We start from the raw sequence: 19,384 nt of genomic DNA on the forward strand, positions 1-19,384 counted from the left end.
GGCAGTTCTCCTTCTCGTGTCCTTGCGCCGCGGGGCTGGGGCAAGCTCATCACACAGTCCAATGAACGTGGCTTTCCTCATCTGAAAGTTTTGCAGCCACTGCTCATCATCCCAGATGTACATGACGATGTGATCCCACCACTCAGTGCTTGTTTCCTGAGCCCAAAAGCAGCGTTCCACTGTGGTCAGCATCTCTGTGAAAGCTACAAGCAATCTCGTGTCATAGCTACTACATGTGGCAAGATCAATGTCGCACTCCTCTTGCCTTTGTAGTTTAAGGAATAATTCCACTGCCACGCGTGACGTGTTAGTGACAGCGAGCAGCAGACTGGTCAACAGTGCGGGATCCATTCCTGCAGCTTGAAGAGGCAGGGCGCGCAGTACACAAACTGTTGAAAGATGGTGCCGAATGCAGACGGAAGCACAGAGATTGCTGGGATGTGAAGCAATGCATCACAGGGCATTGGGACAGGACCCAGGATGCCCCGTGACCCCCTCCGCCTTCCCACAACTCTTAGTGACAGAAGAAGAAGAGATGCTCTGTGGGATAGCTGCCCAGAGTGCACCATTCCAAATACCACAGTGAGTGCCACAAGTATAAACACGCTATTGCGCAGGCAGCTGACAGTGTGAACACACAACAGTGGTTTCCCTTCAGTGCTCTCTGAGTGGCGATGTAGCTGCCAGTGATCTAACTCTGCCAGTGTAGACATACCCTTAGACTCAAGGAGATCAATCAGTTTCGCTTAATGAAGAGGAGGTTAAGGGATGACTTGATTATAGTCTTTAAGTACATCCATGGGGAACAAATATTAGAAAATGGGCTCTTCAGTCTAGCAGACAAAGGTATAACATAATCCAATTGCCGGAAGATGAAACTATACAAATTCAGACCGGAAATAAGGTGTACATTTTTAACAGTGAAGGTAATTAACCATTGGAACAATTTACCAAGGGTTGAAGTGGTTTTTCATCAGTGGCAATTTTTATATCGAGGTGGGATGTTGTTCTAAAACATATGCTCTTGTTCAAACAGGAATAAATTCAGGGAAGTTCAATGGCCTGTGTAATGCAGGAACTCAGACTAAATGATCACAGTCGTCCCTTCCAGCCTGAGAATCTATGAATCTAAGAAAATGGTGCTTAAGCACCTAACCCCCTTTAAAAGTCCATAGGAGTTAGGTGTGCTTTTGAAATCTAGCCCATCTCCTTTATTCTATGATTCCATACCAATATTCATCTACTTATGCATTCTTATTCTTAGAAAATGTATACTTGGCTATCAGATATAGATCACATTGTAAGTACCATTGGTGGGGTATAGATTTCTATATTGTTTTAATTCAGTTCTGGTGTTCCTACAGATATTCGATAATGACTTTATTATCTTGCAAACCTCTGACTTCAGATAAGAAGAAATAAGTGCAGGTTGTGAAAATCAAACTTGAATTAGCTGGGGCCGAAGCTAAAGGAAACTCTATTCCACGCTGTTCATCTTGACACAGCCAATGCATTTTGAGCCATATGGCAGGACTTTCCAGTAACTTTTTTTTTTTTTTTAATTTCAACCCTACAGATTATAAGAAAGCAAAAAGGTAAAGCTGAGCAGGCGGAGGCTGATTTTGATTGGCCACAGTCCAGAAGCAGCGGTCTGGCATCTGTTGCTGTTTCAGATCAGAGCATGCTGACTTTTCCAGGCAGTCGCAGGGGATCCTACACATTGTGGGTGAGTGACCAAACTCAGACATCTAAATTTTCTGCTGCAAGAAATTGGAAAATAGAGATAGGAGAGATGGGTGTGCTGACTAGAATGTTAAATGCAAATATACAAAGCATGAGCATTAAACCCAAAGAGTAAATGTTGTTTGCATACCACAATCTGATGAGCAGGTAAGATGTAGGGCCCTTGGCCATTCCTGTCACACTACCTCTCCCTTTCAACACAATCTATGCCGGCTTTATGTCAGTGAAGCTTTCCTCTCTGCAAGAGGAATGTTCTCGTGGCCATTTTTGTTAAGTTTTCATCCACTTGGCACTGACGTAGCAGAGCACAGAATGCAGTCCGGGAGTTTTTTCATTATCATCAATCATCACAGCAAACAGTGGGGGAACAGATGTTGTTGTGCCTGGATGGTAAATGTTGAGGATCATTTTGAAAATCCCCATTCTCGCATGGCTGCCCCCACTTTTCTTTCACAGGCTGAACAGGGACTGTGTTCTAGAGTGTCCCCTGGATTGAGAGAAATGAATACGTTTCAAGCTAGTCTTTTCCAATGTATAGACCACTACTATGTCCACTGAAGTCAATAGGATCCTTTCCAGTGATTCCACTGTACTCTGGGTGGGTGATTTAAACCATAACATTGGGATTCTGTCTACACACACTGAGGTGTGCAAAAAGATTCAGACACAACTTTATGCCTACATTTTTTTCATTGCAGATCTTGAGCCTCTTTTTTGCAGTGAAGACCTCCTACTATATTGGGGAATTTTTGTGGGGGAGGGAGCGCAAATTCTTAATGTTCACCGTGAAGTAAAAACTTATGTTATTTGCAGTGGAAACAAGATTGGATCCTTGGTGCTTTTTTCTCTAAAATATTTTTTGAGGCTTGGTTTGCTATATTTTGATTCTGTTCAATGTTGTTTCTTGTTTTGTGAGCTGTTAACACAACTCTAAATGTTGATTTTTATTTTGTTTCCTAGCTCTCTAAACAAATAAACTAAACACAGCTGTAGAGTACCGTGTAGGTCCCATGTTCTATTACAAGAGTGTTTTCCCCTCCTTTTGCTTATTTTCTCAGCAAAACATCATTAGCACCTGCTAGGCAGTGAAGAATATCTACACAGGCTACAATAGTAAGATTTCAGCAGTAAGGGAAAGTGGGTGAAAATAAACATCAGTAGTTTCTTTGGATTGGATGTTTTATGCTGAGAGATTCATTTCCTTTTTTAGACTCCCTGGTCACACTTCCTAGGTGTACCCTGGGTTGTGAGGCATCTCACTAGTGAAAACAAGTAAAAGTTTTTATTTAAAGTATAGAGATTCAAGTGACAGCAAGTAGACAAATTGGAAACAAATTGTTACATATGGAATAAAATCATAACACACGTTATAGAACTAGACTTACTTAGCTACTTAGCTGTCTTACAGAGCAGTGCTCACCTGAAGTCTTTCTACCTTTTTACAGCCAAGTTTGGCAGTGACCCTCCATTCATAAGACAAGTGACTCTGTCAGCTACCTTCTCAGTGAAAGGTCCCAGGTGCCTGTTCGCTCTCCAGATATATTAGAACAATCCATTGTCCTTATTCATAAAGTGGTTATTTCCTGTATACTCCTTCCTTGTAGATTTCACAAACACTTTATCAGCATATGACTCAGGCTGCAAATAGGCATATACTGGGACACACAATGACCAGACGGAGCGATAAGTGTCTGTGACAACCTGCCTGAAAGGAACCTTCCGAGACATGCCACCTTCTGGATACTGCCTTAACATAATTTTCAGTATGGGCACATAACTTCATAATAATTATCTGTACAGACATTTCTCAACAATTATGATGACCAGTGGGCTACCGGCTGTAGGTAGAGACCTCACACCCTCCTTTAGTGGCTCATGGTGCATATGTCTGACCCAGGGGGTCCCTGTGAAACTATATGTATGTATCCTTCTGCCCTGTTCCTCCGTCACACCCCTCATATGATTCTACAAGCATATCAGACACCGTGATAGCCAACTATTGCACAGCTTGTTTGTGAAACCATGTTGGGGGCTGAAAAAAAAGTAAATCCCCCACTGAGTCAATGAGAGTTTTGCCTTGGAGACTGTAGAGTCAGGGCCTAAAGGAATGCTCTGTTCAAATCTTCAGGTATTATTTTAAAAGTTTTCAATAGCAAACTGAATCCTGCTGTTCCTTTGCATTTAGAGAACTCAACATGCAATCAATACACGTCGGGATTCAGTACAGAAATAGCAAACAAGTTCATATCCCTATTTTTGTAATTTCACTTCAGTGAAACTCTTCTTTGTTTTCAGTCGTACTAGACTTGATGGAGAAATTTGGACAGACACAACTGGTCATGTTACAGTTGATACCTTTTATAATTACCAGCTACAAATCTTTAACTGCCATCAGTTTGTATTGGATATTTAGACATGTTGGGTGCCATATAAGAATTTGAATAGAACAGAATTAAGCCTGTCCATCTGGATTCTATTGAAACTCTAATCTACCCTCAAATCAGCAAAATATAGCTCGGAGTTCCCAGTCAGTACTTGTGGAATCTGTGGCCGCAACGTGCCTCACATGGAGCAAGCAGAGAGCAATCAGTGGCCTCATGGTTCTGAATAACAGCTGTGAAATAAACCAGTCATTTTCTCATTTCTCTCTGCTTTTGCTTGGCAAAGATATGAGCCTCAGAGGAGACCTGTATCTGTCTGCAGACTCAAGAAGACTGAACTGCATTCATTTACGAGTTCTCCTTTGAGAAGATTATCTTAATTGACTAGAAACTAGATACTAGAAACTTAATTTTTTGTTCTTAAATGAAAGCATAAGTTCTACAGAAATTGACATTTAGGTGCCCATGCTCACTAGAGAAAGCTTCACACTGACCAGTGATAAGTGAGATTATATAGGCACAAACTAAAAAGACTGTGACCAGTCTAATAGAAGCAGTTTCAGCCTGTTCAGCTCACACCTTTTTCAGAGCCATCCCAGACAGAGTGTTATCGGGGCCAGAGCTGTATACATAGATCCATCTCCTAATAAGTATTTTGTAGGCAGAGTTTCTTCTGTTTAGGAATTTTTTCACAACCAACCAATCAAATTCCTCGGTGAATTAAGCAGAAGCAGGTTAGATTAAATCAAGTGGAACAAGAATGTGAACAGGGAATAAAAGATGCACAGAATACGGGAGAGAGATAGGACAACTATCTTTGTTTTGTAATGCAAAACTGGCAAATTACCATACGTGCAAAAAGTGTATTCCTTTTGTATGTAAGATGGTAACACATTGAATTTAATCAGGATGATAGACCTAATCATATACAGTTGTTTAAACCGATTGCATGCTACAGCAGAAGGCATTAAAAATCCACATTTACCCACACATTTTATTACAGATATCACCTATCTAAGTATAGAGGGAAATTGTTGCAGTCTTAAATACCACTGTGTTCTAACTGATGTGAAACACTGACTTTTAATGTCGAGCACTGTACATGTCTGATCTGTCTCTGCTGGAAAATGCCGCTGGGCGGTTGGCATGACTTCCCCAATTGTCCAAAATTACTTGTTTCTAAATAATTGTTAGTTTAGTTAAGGCAGCGTTTTGTAGTTCTGATATAAATAGTGTATGAATACAGCCCAAGTTATAAATCCAGGGCAACAAAGTAAATAGAAACAGACTGTATGACATATTTGACTGTTTTGATTTTGGAAAAATGTGTTGATCTCCATATATATGTATTTTTAAAAGTATCTCTTCTGAAATATATTCTCATTGCTTAATTGTAAGTACTATGCTGTGGCACTAGCTATAAAATACCTTCTTTCTTCCCAAACTTCCTCAAGGTCTCATGCCAACGTAAAATTGCTGATATAAGACTGAATGTTGTATTCCTTGTGTCCCCTAAAAAGAGATGGATGACTCCATCTGTTTGTCATTAGCACTGTTTGGTGCAACAGATAATGTTAAGATGTCAGGAATTTTGAATAATGGATAGGTTATTTTGTATCCTTTCAGTATATTCCATTACTATAAGTCACTGCAACTTAAAGCAAACAACCATTTGGTGTATTGATGGAATGCAGGCATCCCAATGTGCTGTAACTGGTATATAAGTGGTCTTTATCTTTTGGCTAAAATAATGCTAATATAAACAGAAATTTATTCATAATTTAATGTATTTAAAACAGCTCAGCATAGAGGAAAGAGGAGTATTTCATTAAAATCCACATTATTGATGCAGTCCAGGGGAAACAGAAATGTGCAAGTTAAGCTAATTATGTGAAAAATAAGGGAGTCGAACTATTAACAATTGTGGGTTAGTTGTGTTTCAGGTTCATCAACATGTTTTAACTCTTTGGTTCTGTTCCGGTTCAGACACTAACTTAGAATGATGGTTCGATAACCATTTCAATCACATTGAACTCCGAGTCCCAGCACCGCACGTATGCTACGCGCCGGTCTGACTCGCGGCACTGCTCCGACTCACGGCACTGGTCTCGCAGCCCTGATCTTCAAGGTCTGGATTATGCTTTGACTCGTGGCACTGCTCAGACTGACACCATTCCACACAGCAGCACCGCTCCTCGTCGCGGCACCGCTCTCCATCGTGGCACGGCAGCAGTCGCGGTTGCACTCTCGATGCTACTCCCCATCGAGGCGAAGCCCAACTTCTAGGTGCCAGTCGATCTCACAGTACCGCTCTCCACAACAGCACCGCCGGTCATCATCCGGATCTCGTCATTCCTCACGGTACCCATTCCTCCAGTCGGGGGACGTGGAGCCTTCCTTGGCTCAGCCACCCACTGCCCCTACTTGGTCGTCCCACTCCCAGTCACCCTCCCTTAGGTCGGGCAGCGCATCAGGAGCATCAGAGGTACCTCGATCAGATTCAGGCAGTCTTGGACAGGACGCTTCAGCACCCCACTGGCAGCCCAAGTGGCAGTTCTGGACTGCCTGGGCGTACCACCAGACCCAGGGCACCCCTCCCGGCGTCCCTCCGCCATCACATTCTTGATGTGGGTTGCGTCTTCCCGAGGCAGCCCTCAACCGCCCTCCTCCGGACCCCACACAAACTCTGGACCCAGCCCCACCCTTGGTGGAGGTTACTCCCGGTGCTCAGGAGGAACTGGACCCAGCAGACCAAGGGGCTGTTTCGGACCCGGTCCTGCCGGTCACATCCTCTTCATCTTCCCCTGACAAGGCAGTGGCAGGTACGTCCACATCCGGCCCACCATCCGTGGACTACAGGTTCCTGCAGGAACTCCTCCAATGATCATGAACCTCCAGGTGGAAGAGGTGGTAGAAGAAGAGGACCCTATGGTGGACATTCTGACACCAGAAGGACCTTCTAGGGTAGCCCTGCCAGTTGTAAAAACTATACAGTCAAATGCCAAAACAATCTGGCAAACTCTGGCCTCCATTCCCACCATGGCCAAAGGGGCCAAAAGAAAGTACTTTGTCCCCACTAAGGGGTATGGATATCGTTTCACCCATCCCCCACAATGCTCCCTGGTGGTGGACGCAATAAATGAAAAAGAAAAGCAGGATCAGCAGGGGCCCGCCCCTAAATCAAGAGATGCGAAACACCTGGATCTCTTTGGGAGAAAGGTTTATTGTACGGGTAGCCTCTCCCTCCGGATCGCTAACCAACTTGCAATCCTTAGCAGATACAGCTATAATTTCTGGTCTGCTATTCAGAAGTTCAAGGAGCTTCTCCCATCTGATTCACGGCTGGAGCTAGGAGCCATTACTGAGGAGGGCAGACTAGTGGCCCAGACTTCTCTCCAAGGTTCCCTGGATGCCACGGACATGGCAGCGCGTACACTGGCATCTGGCATCACCATGTGGCATAATGCCTGGCTCCAGTGCTCAGGTCTCCCGCTGGAAGTTCAGCAAATGATCCAGGGCCTCCCGTTAGATGGTCAGGGCCTCTTCGCTGAACAAACCAGTTCTAGATTGCATAGCCTGATTGATTCACACAATACCATTAAGTCTCTCGGCATGCATACCCTGACGACTCAAAGAAAGCCATTTAAGCCCCAGCCCACACAGCAGTGGTCTTTCTCCACTAGAACCAGGCAGGACTTCTCCTGCAGGAGGAGCAGATGCACTCGGCGTAGGCCACCGTGCCTTCCTCCTGGACAAGGCCAGGGACAATCCAAGCCCCCTCCGGGCCCTAAGCGCCCTTTTTCAGGATGCGCACGAGGACGGATTACCAGTCCACAACCCGGCCAGCTATCCTCCCTTTCTGAACCATCTATCCTGCTTCTACCATGCATGGTCCCTTATTACATCAGACCAGTGGGTCCTCCGCATGGTAGAGGCGGGCTATTCTATCCACTTCTACTCCTTCTCACCCCCATTGCCCCGTCCCTCTTCAGGGACCCCTCTCATGAGCAACTCCTTATCCAGGAGGTCCAGTCCCTCCTCACTCTAGGAGCCGTGGAGGAGGTGCCTCAGGAGCTCAGAGGCAAGGGTTTCTACTCACACTGTCTCCTCGTCCCCAAGGCAAAAGGGGACCTACAGCCCATTCTGGACCTCAGGGAACTCAACAAGTACATCGTCAACTTGAAGTTCTGCATGGTCTCCTTAAGCACGATCATTCCCTCACTGGATCCAGGAGACTGGTATGCCGCCCGCAATATGAAGGACGCTTATTTTCACTTTTCAGTCACCCCATCTCACAGACATTTTCTCATCTTTGTTGTGAACAAGATGCATTATCAGTTCACGGCCCTTCCGTTCGGCCTGTGCATGGCTCCTCACATCTTCACCAAATGCATGATGGTTTTGGCAGCTTTTCTTCGCCTCCGTCACGTGCATGTCTACCCGTACCTGGATGACTGGATCATACAAGGTGTCAAGGTTCCTCCCCCACTCTGAACTCTAGGGTACAGATGTGGGGACCTGCATGAAAAACCTCCTAAGCTTATCTTTACCAGCTTAGGTCAAAACTTCCCCAAGGTACAAAGTATTCCACCCGTGGTCCTTGGAATGGCCGCTACCACCACCAAACTAATACTGGTTACTGGGGAAGAGCTGTTTGGATGCGTCCTTCCCCCCAAAATACTTCCCAAAACCCTGCACCCCACTTCCTGGACAAGGTTTGGTAAAAAGCCTCACCAATTTGCATAGGTGACCACAGACCCAAACCCTTGGATCTGAGAACAATGAACAATCCTCCCAACTCTTGCACCCCCCCTTTCCTGGGAAATGTTGGATAAAAAGCCTCACCAATTTGCATAGGTGACCACAGACCCAAACCTTTGGATCTGAGAACAATGAAAAAGCATTCAGTTTTTACAAGAAAACTTTTAATAGAAAATAGAAGTAAATAGAAATAAAGAAATCCCCCCTGTAAAATCAGGATGGTAGATATCTTACAGGGTAATTAGATTAAAAAACATAGAGAACCCCTCTAGGCAAAACCTTAAGTTACAAAAAAGATACACAGACAGAAATAGTTATTCTATTCAGCACAATTCTTTTCTCAGCCATTTAAAGAAATCATAATCTAACACATACCTAGCTAGATTACTTACTAAAAGTTCTAAGACTCCATTCCTGTTCTGTCCCTGGCAAAAGCAGCATACAGACAGACACAGACCCTTTGTTTCTCTCCCTCCTCCCAGCTTTTGAAAGTATCTTGTCCCCTCATTGGTCATTTTGGTCAGGTGCCAGCGAGGTTACCTTTAGCTTCTTAACCCTTTACAGGTGAGAGGAGCTTTCCCCTGGCCAGGAGGGATTTCAAAGGGGTTTACCCTTTCCTTTATATTTATGACACGCCCCCCAAATCTCAGCTAGGGTGAAACACTGGCTGGGATTTCTTCCTGGAGCTCTAGGAAAAACAGAGTTAATAAGACACATGCATCTCTAAATATACTACCAAGTACATAAAGACTAACAATATTTTCCACATCTCAAGGACGATTTTAACCAGTTGACTCTGGGAAACTTTCACGGGAGAGTGCATCAGCCACTTTGTTAGAAGCTCCTGAGATGTGTTGGATGTCGAAATCAAAATCTTGGAGAGCTAAACTCCACCGAAGAAGTTTTTTGTTAGTTTCCTTGACGGTGTGAAGCCACTTCAGTGCAGCATGGTCGGTTTGCAGGTGGAAACGCCATCCCCAAACATATGGGCGTAGCTTTTCCAGAGCGTAGACAATGGCATAACATTCTTTTTCAGTGACTGACCAGTTGCTTTCCCTCTCAGACAGTTTTTTGCTGAGAAACACTACAGGGTGGAATTCTTGATCAGGTCCTTTCTGCATTAAAACTGCTCCCACACCACGCTTGGATGCATCTGTGGTTACTAGGAACGGTTTGTCAAAGTCTGGGGCCCTTAGTACAGGGTCAGACATGAGTGTCGCTTTAAGCTTGTTAAAGGCCTTCTGACACTTTCCGGTCCACTGAACAGCATTTGGCTGTTTCTTTTTGGTTAGGTCTGTCAGTGGGGCAGCGATTTGGCTGTAGTGCGGTACAAATCGTCTGTAATAACCGGCCAAGCCTAAGAAGGATTGAACCTGTTTCTTTGACTTTGGGACAGGCCACTTTTGGATAGCATCCACTTTGGCCTGTAGGGGGCTGATAGTTCCTTGACCCACCTGGTGTCCAAGGTAAGTCACTCTGTTTAGGCCTATTTGACACTTCTTAGCCTTAACAGTTAGTCCTGCCTCCCTTATGCGCTCAAGGACTTTTTGTAGATGTTTCAGGTGGTCTGCCCAGGAATCCGAAAATATGGCCACATCGTCAAGGTAGGCGACTGCATATTCTCCTAATCCCGCTAGGAGACCATCTACAAGTCTTTGGAAAGTGGCGGGTGCATTTCGCAGCCCGAAAGGGAGTACATTAAATTCATACAGCCCGAGATGTGTGATGAAGGCTGACCTTTCCTTGGCAGATTCATCTAGCGGTACCTGCCAGTACCCCTTTGTTAAGTCCAAGGTAGAGATGAACTGGGCCCGTCCCAGTTTCTCTAACAGTTCATCTGTGCGTGGCATTGAATAGTTGTCTGGGCGAGTTACAGCATTTAGCTTACGGTAGTCCACGCAAAAACGTATTTCCCCATCTGGTTTGGGAACTAGAACCACTGGAGATGCCCATGCACTTTCAGAGGGGCGGATTACACCCATCTGTAACATATCCTGGATCTCCCGTTCTATAGCAGTTTTAGCTTGAGGAGACACCCGGTAAGGTTGGACCCTAATTGGGTGAGCATTACCTGTGTCAATGGAGTGGTATGCCCGTTCAGTCAGTCCTGGGGTGGCTGAGAACGTTGGCGCGTAGCTAGTGCACAGCTCCTGGATCTGCTGTCGCTGCATACGCCCAAGGGTCATGGAGAGGTTCACCTCTTCCACACCACCAGCACATTTCCCTTCGTAGTAGACACCTTCAGGCCACTCAGCATCATCTTCTCCCTGGGCTGTAAACTGACAAACCTTTAATTCTCTGGAATAAAAGGGCTTTAGAGAATTAATATGGTACACCTTAGGCTTTCGGTTGGAGGTGGGGAATGCTATGAGATAATTAACAGCTCCCAGGCGCTCCTGGACCGTGAATGGCCCTTCCCACGATGCTTCCATTTTATGGGCCTGGAGCGCCCTTAAGACCATGACCTGGTCTCCTACTTTGAAGGAACGCTCTCTGGCATGTTTATCATACCAGGCTTTTTGCTCTTTTTGAGCATCCTGTAAGTTTTCTTTAGCAAGGGCTAAAGAGGTTCGGAGGGTGTTTTGTAGGTTGGTTACAAAGTCCAGAATGTTAGTTCCTGGAGAAGGTGTAAATCCCTCCCATTGCTGCTTCACCAACTGCAATGGCCCCTTAACCTCACGGCCATATACAAGTTCAAATGGGGAAAACCCTAAACTGGGATGTGGTACAGCTCTGTAGGCAAAGAGCAACTGCTGCAACACTAGGTCCCAATCATTGGAGTGCTCATTTACGAATTTACGTATCATGGCCCCCAAAGTTCCATTAAACTTTTCCACCATGCCATTTGTTTGATGGTGGTAAGGAGTGGCAACCAAGTGATTTACCCCATGAGCTTCCCAAAGGTTTTTCATAGTTCCTGCCAGGAAATTAGTCCCTGCATCTGTGAGGATGTCGGAGGGCCAACCTACCCTGGCAAAAATGTCTGCTAGTGCCTGGCATACACTTTTAGCCCTGGTGTTGCTTAGAGCTACTGCTTCCGGCCATCGGGTGGCAAAATCCATGAAAGTCAGTATGTACTGCTTTCCTCTGGCTGTCTTTTTCGGAAAAGGACCCAGAATATCCACAGCTACTCGCTGAAATGGAACTTCAATGATGGGGAGTGGTTGTAGAGGGGCTTTGACCTGGTCCTGGGGTTTTCCCACTCTTTGGCACACCTCACAAGACTGGACATAGGTAGAAACATCCTTGCCCATTCCCTCCCAGTGGAATGACCCCCCCTATTTACTTTTTGGAAGAAAAGAAAAAAAAAAAAAAAACTCTGGGTTGGAAGACTGTGAATTTCCCTGCAGGAGTTAAGTACCCTGCCTCCAGGCAAAGAAAACCTGCAATTCACAAAGATAATTCCCTTTTGTCTCTGCTTGGCCACAAAGCAGGGAAAACCCAAGCTGCTTTCAGTTTCAAAGCTGCTTCAAAGCCACAGGAAAAAAAAATTCCTTTTTAAAATCTGTATTTCTAGTTCAAAAAATCTCAACTGGATCTCAAAATGATTTCAGGTTAATCCCACCACTATGCCACCATGTCAAGGTTCCTCCCCCACTCTGAACTCTAGGGTACAGATGTGGGGACCTGCATGAAAAACCTCCTAAGCTTATCTTTACCAGCTTAGGTCAAAACTTCCCCAAGGTACAAAGTATTCCACCCGTGGTCCTTGGAATGGCCGCTACCACCACCAAACTAATACTGGTTACTGGGGAAGAGCTGTTTGGATGCGTCCTTCCCCCCAAAATACTTCCCAAAACCCTGCACCCCACTTCCTGGACAAGGTTTGGTAAAAAGCCTCACCAATTTGCATAGGTGACCACAGACCCAAACCCTTGGATCTGAGAACAATGAACAATCCTCCCAACACTTGCACCCCCCCTTTCCTGGGAAATGTTGGATAAAAAGCCTCACCAATTTGCATAGGTGACCACAGACCCAAACCTTTGGATCTGAGAACAATGAAAAAGCATTCAGTTTTTACAAGAAAACTTTTAATAGAAAATAGAAGTAAATAGAAATAAAGAAATCCCCCCTGTAAAATCAGGATGGTAGATATCTTACAGGGTAATTAGATTAAAAAACATAGAGAACCCCTCTAGGCAAAACCTTAAGTTACAAAAAAGATACACAGACAGAAATAGTTATTCTATTCAGCACAATTCTTTTCTCAGCCATTTAAAGAAATCATAATCTAACACATACCTAGCTAGATTACTTACTAAAAGTTCTAAGACTCCATTCCTGTTCTGTCCCTGGCAAAAGCAGCATACAGACAGACACAGACCCTTTGTTTCTCTCCCTCCTCCCAGCTTTTGAAAGTATCTTGTCCCCTCATTGGTCATTTTGGTCAGGTGCCAGCGAGGTTACCTTTAGCTTCTTAACCCTTTACAGGTGAGAGGAGCTTTCCCCTGGCCAGGAGGGATTTCAAAGGGGTTTACCCTTTCCTTTATATTTATGACACAAGGCCAGTCTCACCAGCACGTAAAATCACAGGTGCAAATGGTCAGAGACACGTTTGACCACTTGGGCATCATTCTCAATGTCAACAAGTCCGTTCTCACCCCAACCCGAACAACAGAATTTATTGGGGCAGTCCTGGATGCGAACCAGGTGAGAGCATTCCTCCCAGAGGCCCAACGTCTAGCCCTCGCGCACATAATCACCAGTCTTTACAGCTTTATCACCACCCCGGTGAGGCAGTGTCTCAAGCTGCTGGGCCACATGGTGTCCTGCACTTACGTGGTGCAGCATGCCAGGTTGCGGCTCAGGCCCCTGCAGGCGTGGCTTGCGTCCGTATACCACCCCAGCTGCAACAGTTTGGACATGGTGCTCACCGTTCCGGGACATACCCTCGATTCTCTCCATTGGTGGCTGGACCCCCACCTGGTGGGTGCTGGGGTTCCATTCTACGCTCCCCGGCCCACTCTGACCCTGGTAACGGATGCATCCACACTAGGCTGGGGACCGCATCTCAGGAACCTGATGACTCAGGGCCTATGGCAAATAGAGGACCTGGCTCTGAATATCAACATCAAGGAACTCAGGGCTATCCGCCTCGCGTGCCAAGCATTCCTGTCCTGCTTCCAGGGTCGTTGTGTAGCGGTGCTGACCGACAATACCACAGCCATGTTTTATATAAACAAGCATGGCGGAGCCTGGTTGTATCCTCTCTGTCAGGAAGCCCTCCTACTATGGGAATTCTGTCTAGCCCACGCCATCCTTCTCCAAGCTTCATACCTGCCAGGCATTCAGAACGTACTGGCTGACCGCTTGAGTAGATGTTTCCTTACACATGAATGGTTGATTCGTCTGGACATTATCCACTCCGTCTTCCACAGCTGGGGGTTTCCCCAAATCAGTCTGTTTGCCACACGGGCCAACAGGAAGTGTCCAACCTTCTGCTCCTTCCGGGGTCACAGCCTGGGTTTGATTGCAGATGCCTTCCTGACTCCATGGTCCGGTCAACCACTATACGCCTTCCTGCCATTGCCACTCATCCACAAGGTGCTTATCAAGGTTCACAGGGACAAGGCGGACGTCATACTGTTGGCCCCAGGTTGGCCTCACAGTGCTGGTACCCCACCCTCTTGGACCTGTCTATCTGGTCCCCAGTGCGTCGACCTCTCACTCCCGATCTCATCTCACAGAATCACGGTCGTCTCCTCCACCCGGACCTCCAGTCACTCCACCTCATGGCCTGGAGGATCCATGGTTGAACCTGGCAGAGCTTGCCTGTTCGGACCTGGTGAGGCAGGTGCTCCTGGAAAGCCTCAAACCTTCTACCAGGATCATGTACAAAGCAAAGTGGAAAAGGTTTTCTATTTGGTGTGCCCAACGGCAGGTGCCCCCATTTCAGGCTTCAATTCCGTGCATCCTGGACTATCTGGTGCACTTGAAAGACCAGCGCCTGGCATTTGGTTCTCTTAGGGTCCATCTCGCAGCTATCTCCTGGCTGCTTCTGGGAGCTCTGTGTTTGCACACCCTATCGTGGGACATTTCCTAAAAGGACTGGAAAAGATCCATCCCCCGATGAAGCTCCCTGTGCTGGCCTGGGACATTATTTAGTCCTTTCTCGTCTCATGGGTCCTCCTTCCGAGCCGTTAGCTTCCTGCTCACTCCTCTACCTCTCTCTCTCCTGGAAGGTTGCCTCTCTAGTGGCCATTACCTCGGCACGACGCGTTTCTGAGCTATGGGCCCTCACGTGTGAGCCACCGTATACCATTTTTCATAAAGACAAAGTACAGCTTAGGCCTCACCCAGCCTTCCTGCCAAAAGTCGAATCCCGTTTCCCTGTCAGCCAGGATATTTTCCTGCTGGTTTTTGACCCAAAACCGCACACCAACCTTCAAGATGCAGCAGCTGCATTCACTGGATGTTAGACGGGCACTCGCCTTCTACGTAGATCGAACAAAACCGTTCCGTGAAACAACCCAGTTGTTCGTCGCTATAGCAGAACGAATGAAAGGTGTGCCCGTCTCTTCCCAGCGGATATCCTCCTGGATCACTGCGTGTATTTGCGCTTGTTATAACTTGGCGAACGTCCCTCTGCCTGTTGTTAATGCTCACTCCATGAGAGCTCAGGCCTCATCAACAATTTTCCTGGCACATGTACCCCTCCAGGAAATCTGCAGGGCTACCACATGGACTTCAGTGCACACCTTCACGCTGCACTACGCCATCGTCCACCAATCTTGTGATAATGCGGCCTCCAGCAAGGCAAATTCTTCAGTCTGCAATACCTTGACTCTGACCCCACCTCCGAGGTAAAGCTTGGGAGTCACCTAACTGGAATTAATATGAGCAAGCACTCAAAGAAGAAAAAACGGTTACTCACCCTTTTTGTAACCATTGTTCTTCGAGATGTGTTGCTCATATCTATTCCATTCCCCCCCCCCCACACACACACACACCCCTTCCCCTCTGTCAGAGATGCCAGCAAGAAGGAACTGAAGGGGGGTCGGGCTGGCAGGGTCATATGTAGAGCGCCATATCGGTGCCACTCCAGGGGGCTCCACAGCCGGCCCGACGGGTAGCTGCTAGGGAAAAGTTTCCGACATCCATACACACGGCGCGTGCACACACCTAACTGGAATAGATATGAGCAACACATCTCGAAGAACAACCATTACAAAAAGGGTGAGTAATCGTTTTTTATCGAGTGATGAATAAACTTCCATTCTTTTCTTTTTTGGGGTGGCGTTGGGAAGAAGAGAGCAATAGAAAAATAGATATATTTGTATCTCCCCTGAAAATATTCAGCTAAATAAAAATACTCCTGTTGATCCCATGTAAATACATTCCAAAATGTGCCCAAAGAACTTTAACCCCTCATTCAGACATCGTAAGAGCGATTTAAAAAAGTTGATGTTACACTGACGGTCCTTTGTATAGTTTATTTATAAACCAGGGTTCACGAACATTCGCTCTCCAATAGTGTTATAGCAGTGAGCGTTATAAAGTGTACATTTGTATTCATTACGTGATAGGAGACATTGTGTGCGGACAGCGTTACCAGTCCCCTCCAATCAGTTAAGAACCACACTGTCTTCTTATTATGTTGAAACCTCCCAATGACCTGTCTGTGTATAGAAAAAGCAGAGCCATTCCAATACAGTCAGTTCTGTCCATCAAAAGACAGCTCTAATTATTCATTAGGAACGAAGTGCCTGGTATTTTTTTCTAACAAATATTCTTACAGCAGAATGCCACTAGACAGGGTTTTACAGGAAGAGAGTGGCCTCATCACAGCAAAGTGTCTGCAAATTTCTGTCAATACTATAACCTTAGTTTCCAATCTGTGACATATTGCACTAAAATTGAACAGTGATTTGCACCTTGCAACAACCAAAGAAGAAAAAAGTATATGCAGGTCACAAAACGGAATGACACGTTTGGTTACAGTGCCGCCTGGTGACGTATTTATTGATTGCACTGAATGAAGGTTGATGTCCTTTTTAAAAATTACTCCATTGTGGCTAGGAAGCTTTATAGTTAGTTTAAAAAAAAAAATGTAACACTTACAGTTATGGATCCACTTGGAGAAACAGAACTTTTGGCTAAAAAAAGAAAAAAAATGAACCAAGATAGTTAAGTCCCAAGCAGACTGTGAAGAGCTACAAAAGGATCTCTCAAAACTGGGTGACGGGGCAACAAAATGGCAGATGAAATTCAGTGTTGATAAATGCAAAGTAATGCACATTGGAAAACATAATTTCAACTATACATATAAAATGATGGGGTCTAAATTGGCTGTTACCACTCAAGAAAGAGATCTTGGAGTCATTGTGGATAGTTCTCTGAAACCATCCACTCAATGTGCAGCGATAGTCAAAAAAACAAACAGAATGTTGAGAATCATTAAGAAAGGGATAGATAATAAGACATAAAATATCATATTGCCTCTATATAAATCCATGGTAGAGATTAATAAGATTGGGACTTTTCATCTTGAAAAAGAGACGAGAAAGGGAGGATACGATAGAGGTCTATAAAATCATGACTGGTGTGGAGAAAGTAAATAAGGAAGTGTTATTTACTCCTTCTCATAACACAAGAACTAGGGGGCACCAAATGAAATTAATAGGCAGCAGGTTTAAAACAGACAAAAGGAAGTATTTTTTCACACCACGCACAGTCAACTTGTGGAACTCCTTGCCAGAGGATGTTGTGAAGGCCAAGAGTATAACAGGGTTCAAAAAAAGAACTAGATAAATTCATGGAGCATAGGTCCATCTGTGGCTATCAGCTAGGATGGACAGGGATGGTGTCCCTAGCCTCTGTTTGCCAGAAGCTGGGAATGGACGACCAGGGATGGATCACTTGATTACCTGTTCCGTTCATTCCCTCTGGGGCACCTGGCGTCAATCACTGTCTGAAGACCAGATACTAGGCTAGATGGACTTTTGGTCTGACCCAGTATGGCCTTTCTTATTTCTGTGTGTCGTTTGGCGTGGTAGGTGCACTAACCGCAATTCAGTTTGGCCAACTGCAAAGAGCCCATTGCTATGGTAGATGGCTAATCTTGCTACAGATCAAGCAGACACTCTCTGCCTTTAATACCTACATTTATTATTATTTTTATTTGCATTACTGTAGCATCTAGGTGTCCTAGTCATGGACCAGGACCCCATTGTGCTAGCTGCTGTACAAACATAGAACAGTCTTGCACCACTAAAATCAAACTTTATACACTCAGGATACATTTTTTAAAAGCACCTAAGTCCCATTTTCAAAAATTGACATAGGAGCCTAAACCTGACTGAAAATCAGTGGGACGAAGGGCAGATTTTTAAAGATATTTAGCTGCCTAAAGATACAGATAGGCGGCTACTGAGATTTTCAAAAGCCCCTGGGGTTAGGCACTCCCATGGGTGCCTAATACCTTTAAAAATCTGACCCTAAGTTCCTAAGAGTCCAAGTCATTCTTTCAAAATGGGACTTATGGGTTGTTTGCATGGTGGGGTAATGTGCATTCCTGGGGTGTTATTTCTAAAGCACACTAACGTTGCTCATTAATTCATCTGTGTAGACCCTGCTGGTGTGCACTAAAGATTCCTTCGGGCACTTTAATATAGTGCTGTAATTTATGTGCCAAACTCAAGTAACAATACTTGGCACAGGGGATGGTGCAGGACTAAGGAGAATAAATCTTATTCCTAGATTGTAGAGCCACTTTACAGCCACTACTGCAGATTCAAAGCTTCAGTAGTCTCTGCTTGGGTTACATCTCCCGTAGGTGGGGCACATTGCCAGTGGATCCACATAGTTGCAGATATGTCACGCTCAACCCCAACCACCTTTCAGTATCTGTGTATATGGAAGCACACCCAGGTGCCAGCCCTTACCTGAGCTCCTTAAATCCCATCCCATAATACTCTGGTTCTTCTATGACCAATGGCATCTGTTGATCTGCCACTAAATGCCTAACTCTCAGGTTGCCCTCACCATTAATTGTGGAGGAACCAAAAGCAGATCCCAAATCATCCATGGCTCAGAACTCATCATAAATGTATGTCATATTACAGAAATGGAACCTGTTGACACGTGTTCTAGCTAAATGCCTGCTTCTGTGTTTTGGATGCTGAAGAAGCCATTTAGCTGAAGTATCTCGGCCAAATTTAGTCTGTTTTCTTCTCATCTCAGGACATGCTTCTCTTCCCCTTTCTTCCTGCACTGAACATGAATGCTGACTCCTTTTTATCTATAGCTGTCTGGGTTTCTGGTGCTTGCACCAGTGATTTTAACTGTTACCAATTTCAATTATCCCCCTGGTTATCTTAATAAAACACAATCTTATTACCTAGCTTCTAACCCCAATCTAAAGCTGACATCAGCAATGCGAAATAGCTTCACAAGGGCTTTTTTGAATGCAGTCAGCTCCATTGAATTCAAACCTCTCCCAATCCAGGAGTAAATGGAGCTTTGAATAAGCAGCATGGAGTGCTGGTTTGGCAGCA

General features: G+C 45.2%; 1 protein-coding gene across 1 annotated transcript in view; it reads left to right on the forward strand.

Moving 5' to 3' along the window:
* MYRIP (myosin VIIA and Rab interacting protein) overlaps positions 1–19,384 on the forward strand; it is a 329,308-nt gene that overhangs the window by 259,396 nt on the left and 50,528 nt on the right. The window contains exon 8 of the mRNA XM_077809270.1: positions 1,577–1,726. Coding sequence (XP_077665396.1) covers positions 1,577–1,726 — 150 coding nt within the window. The remainder of the gene's footprint in view (positions 1–1,576; positions 1,727–19,384) is intronic.

This window comes from Eretmochelys imbricata, chromosome 2 (genome assembly GCF_965152235.1).
Source record: "Eretmochelys imbricata isolate rEreImb1 chromosome 2, rEreImb1.hap1, whole genome shotgun sequence".
NCBI classification, from domain to species: domain Eukaryota; kingdom Metazoa; phylum Chordata; order Testudines; family Cheloniidae; genus Eretmochelys; species Eretmochelys imbricata.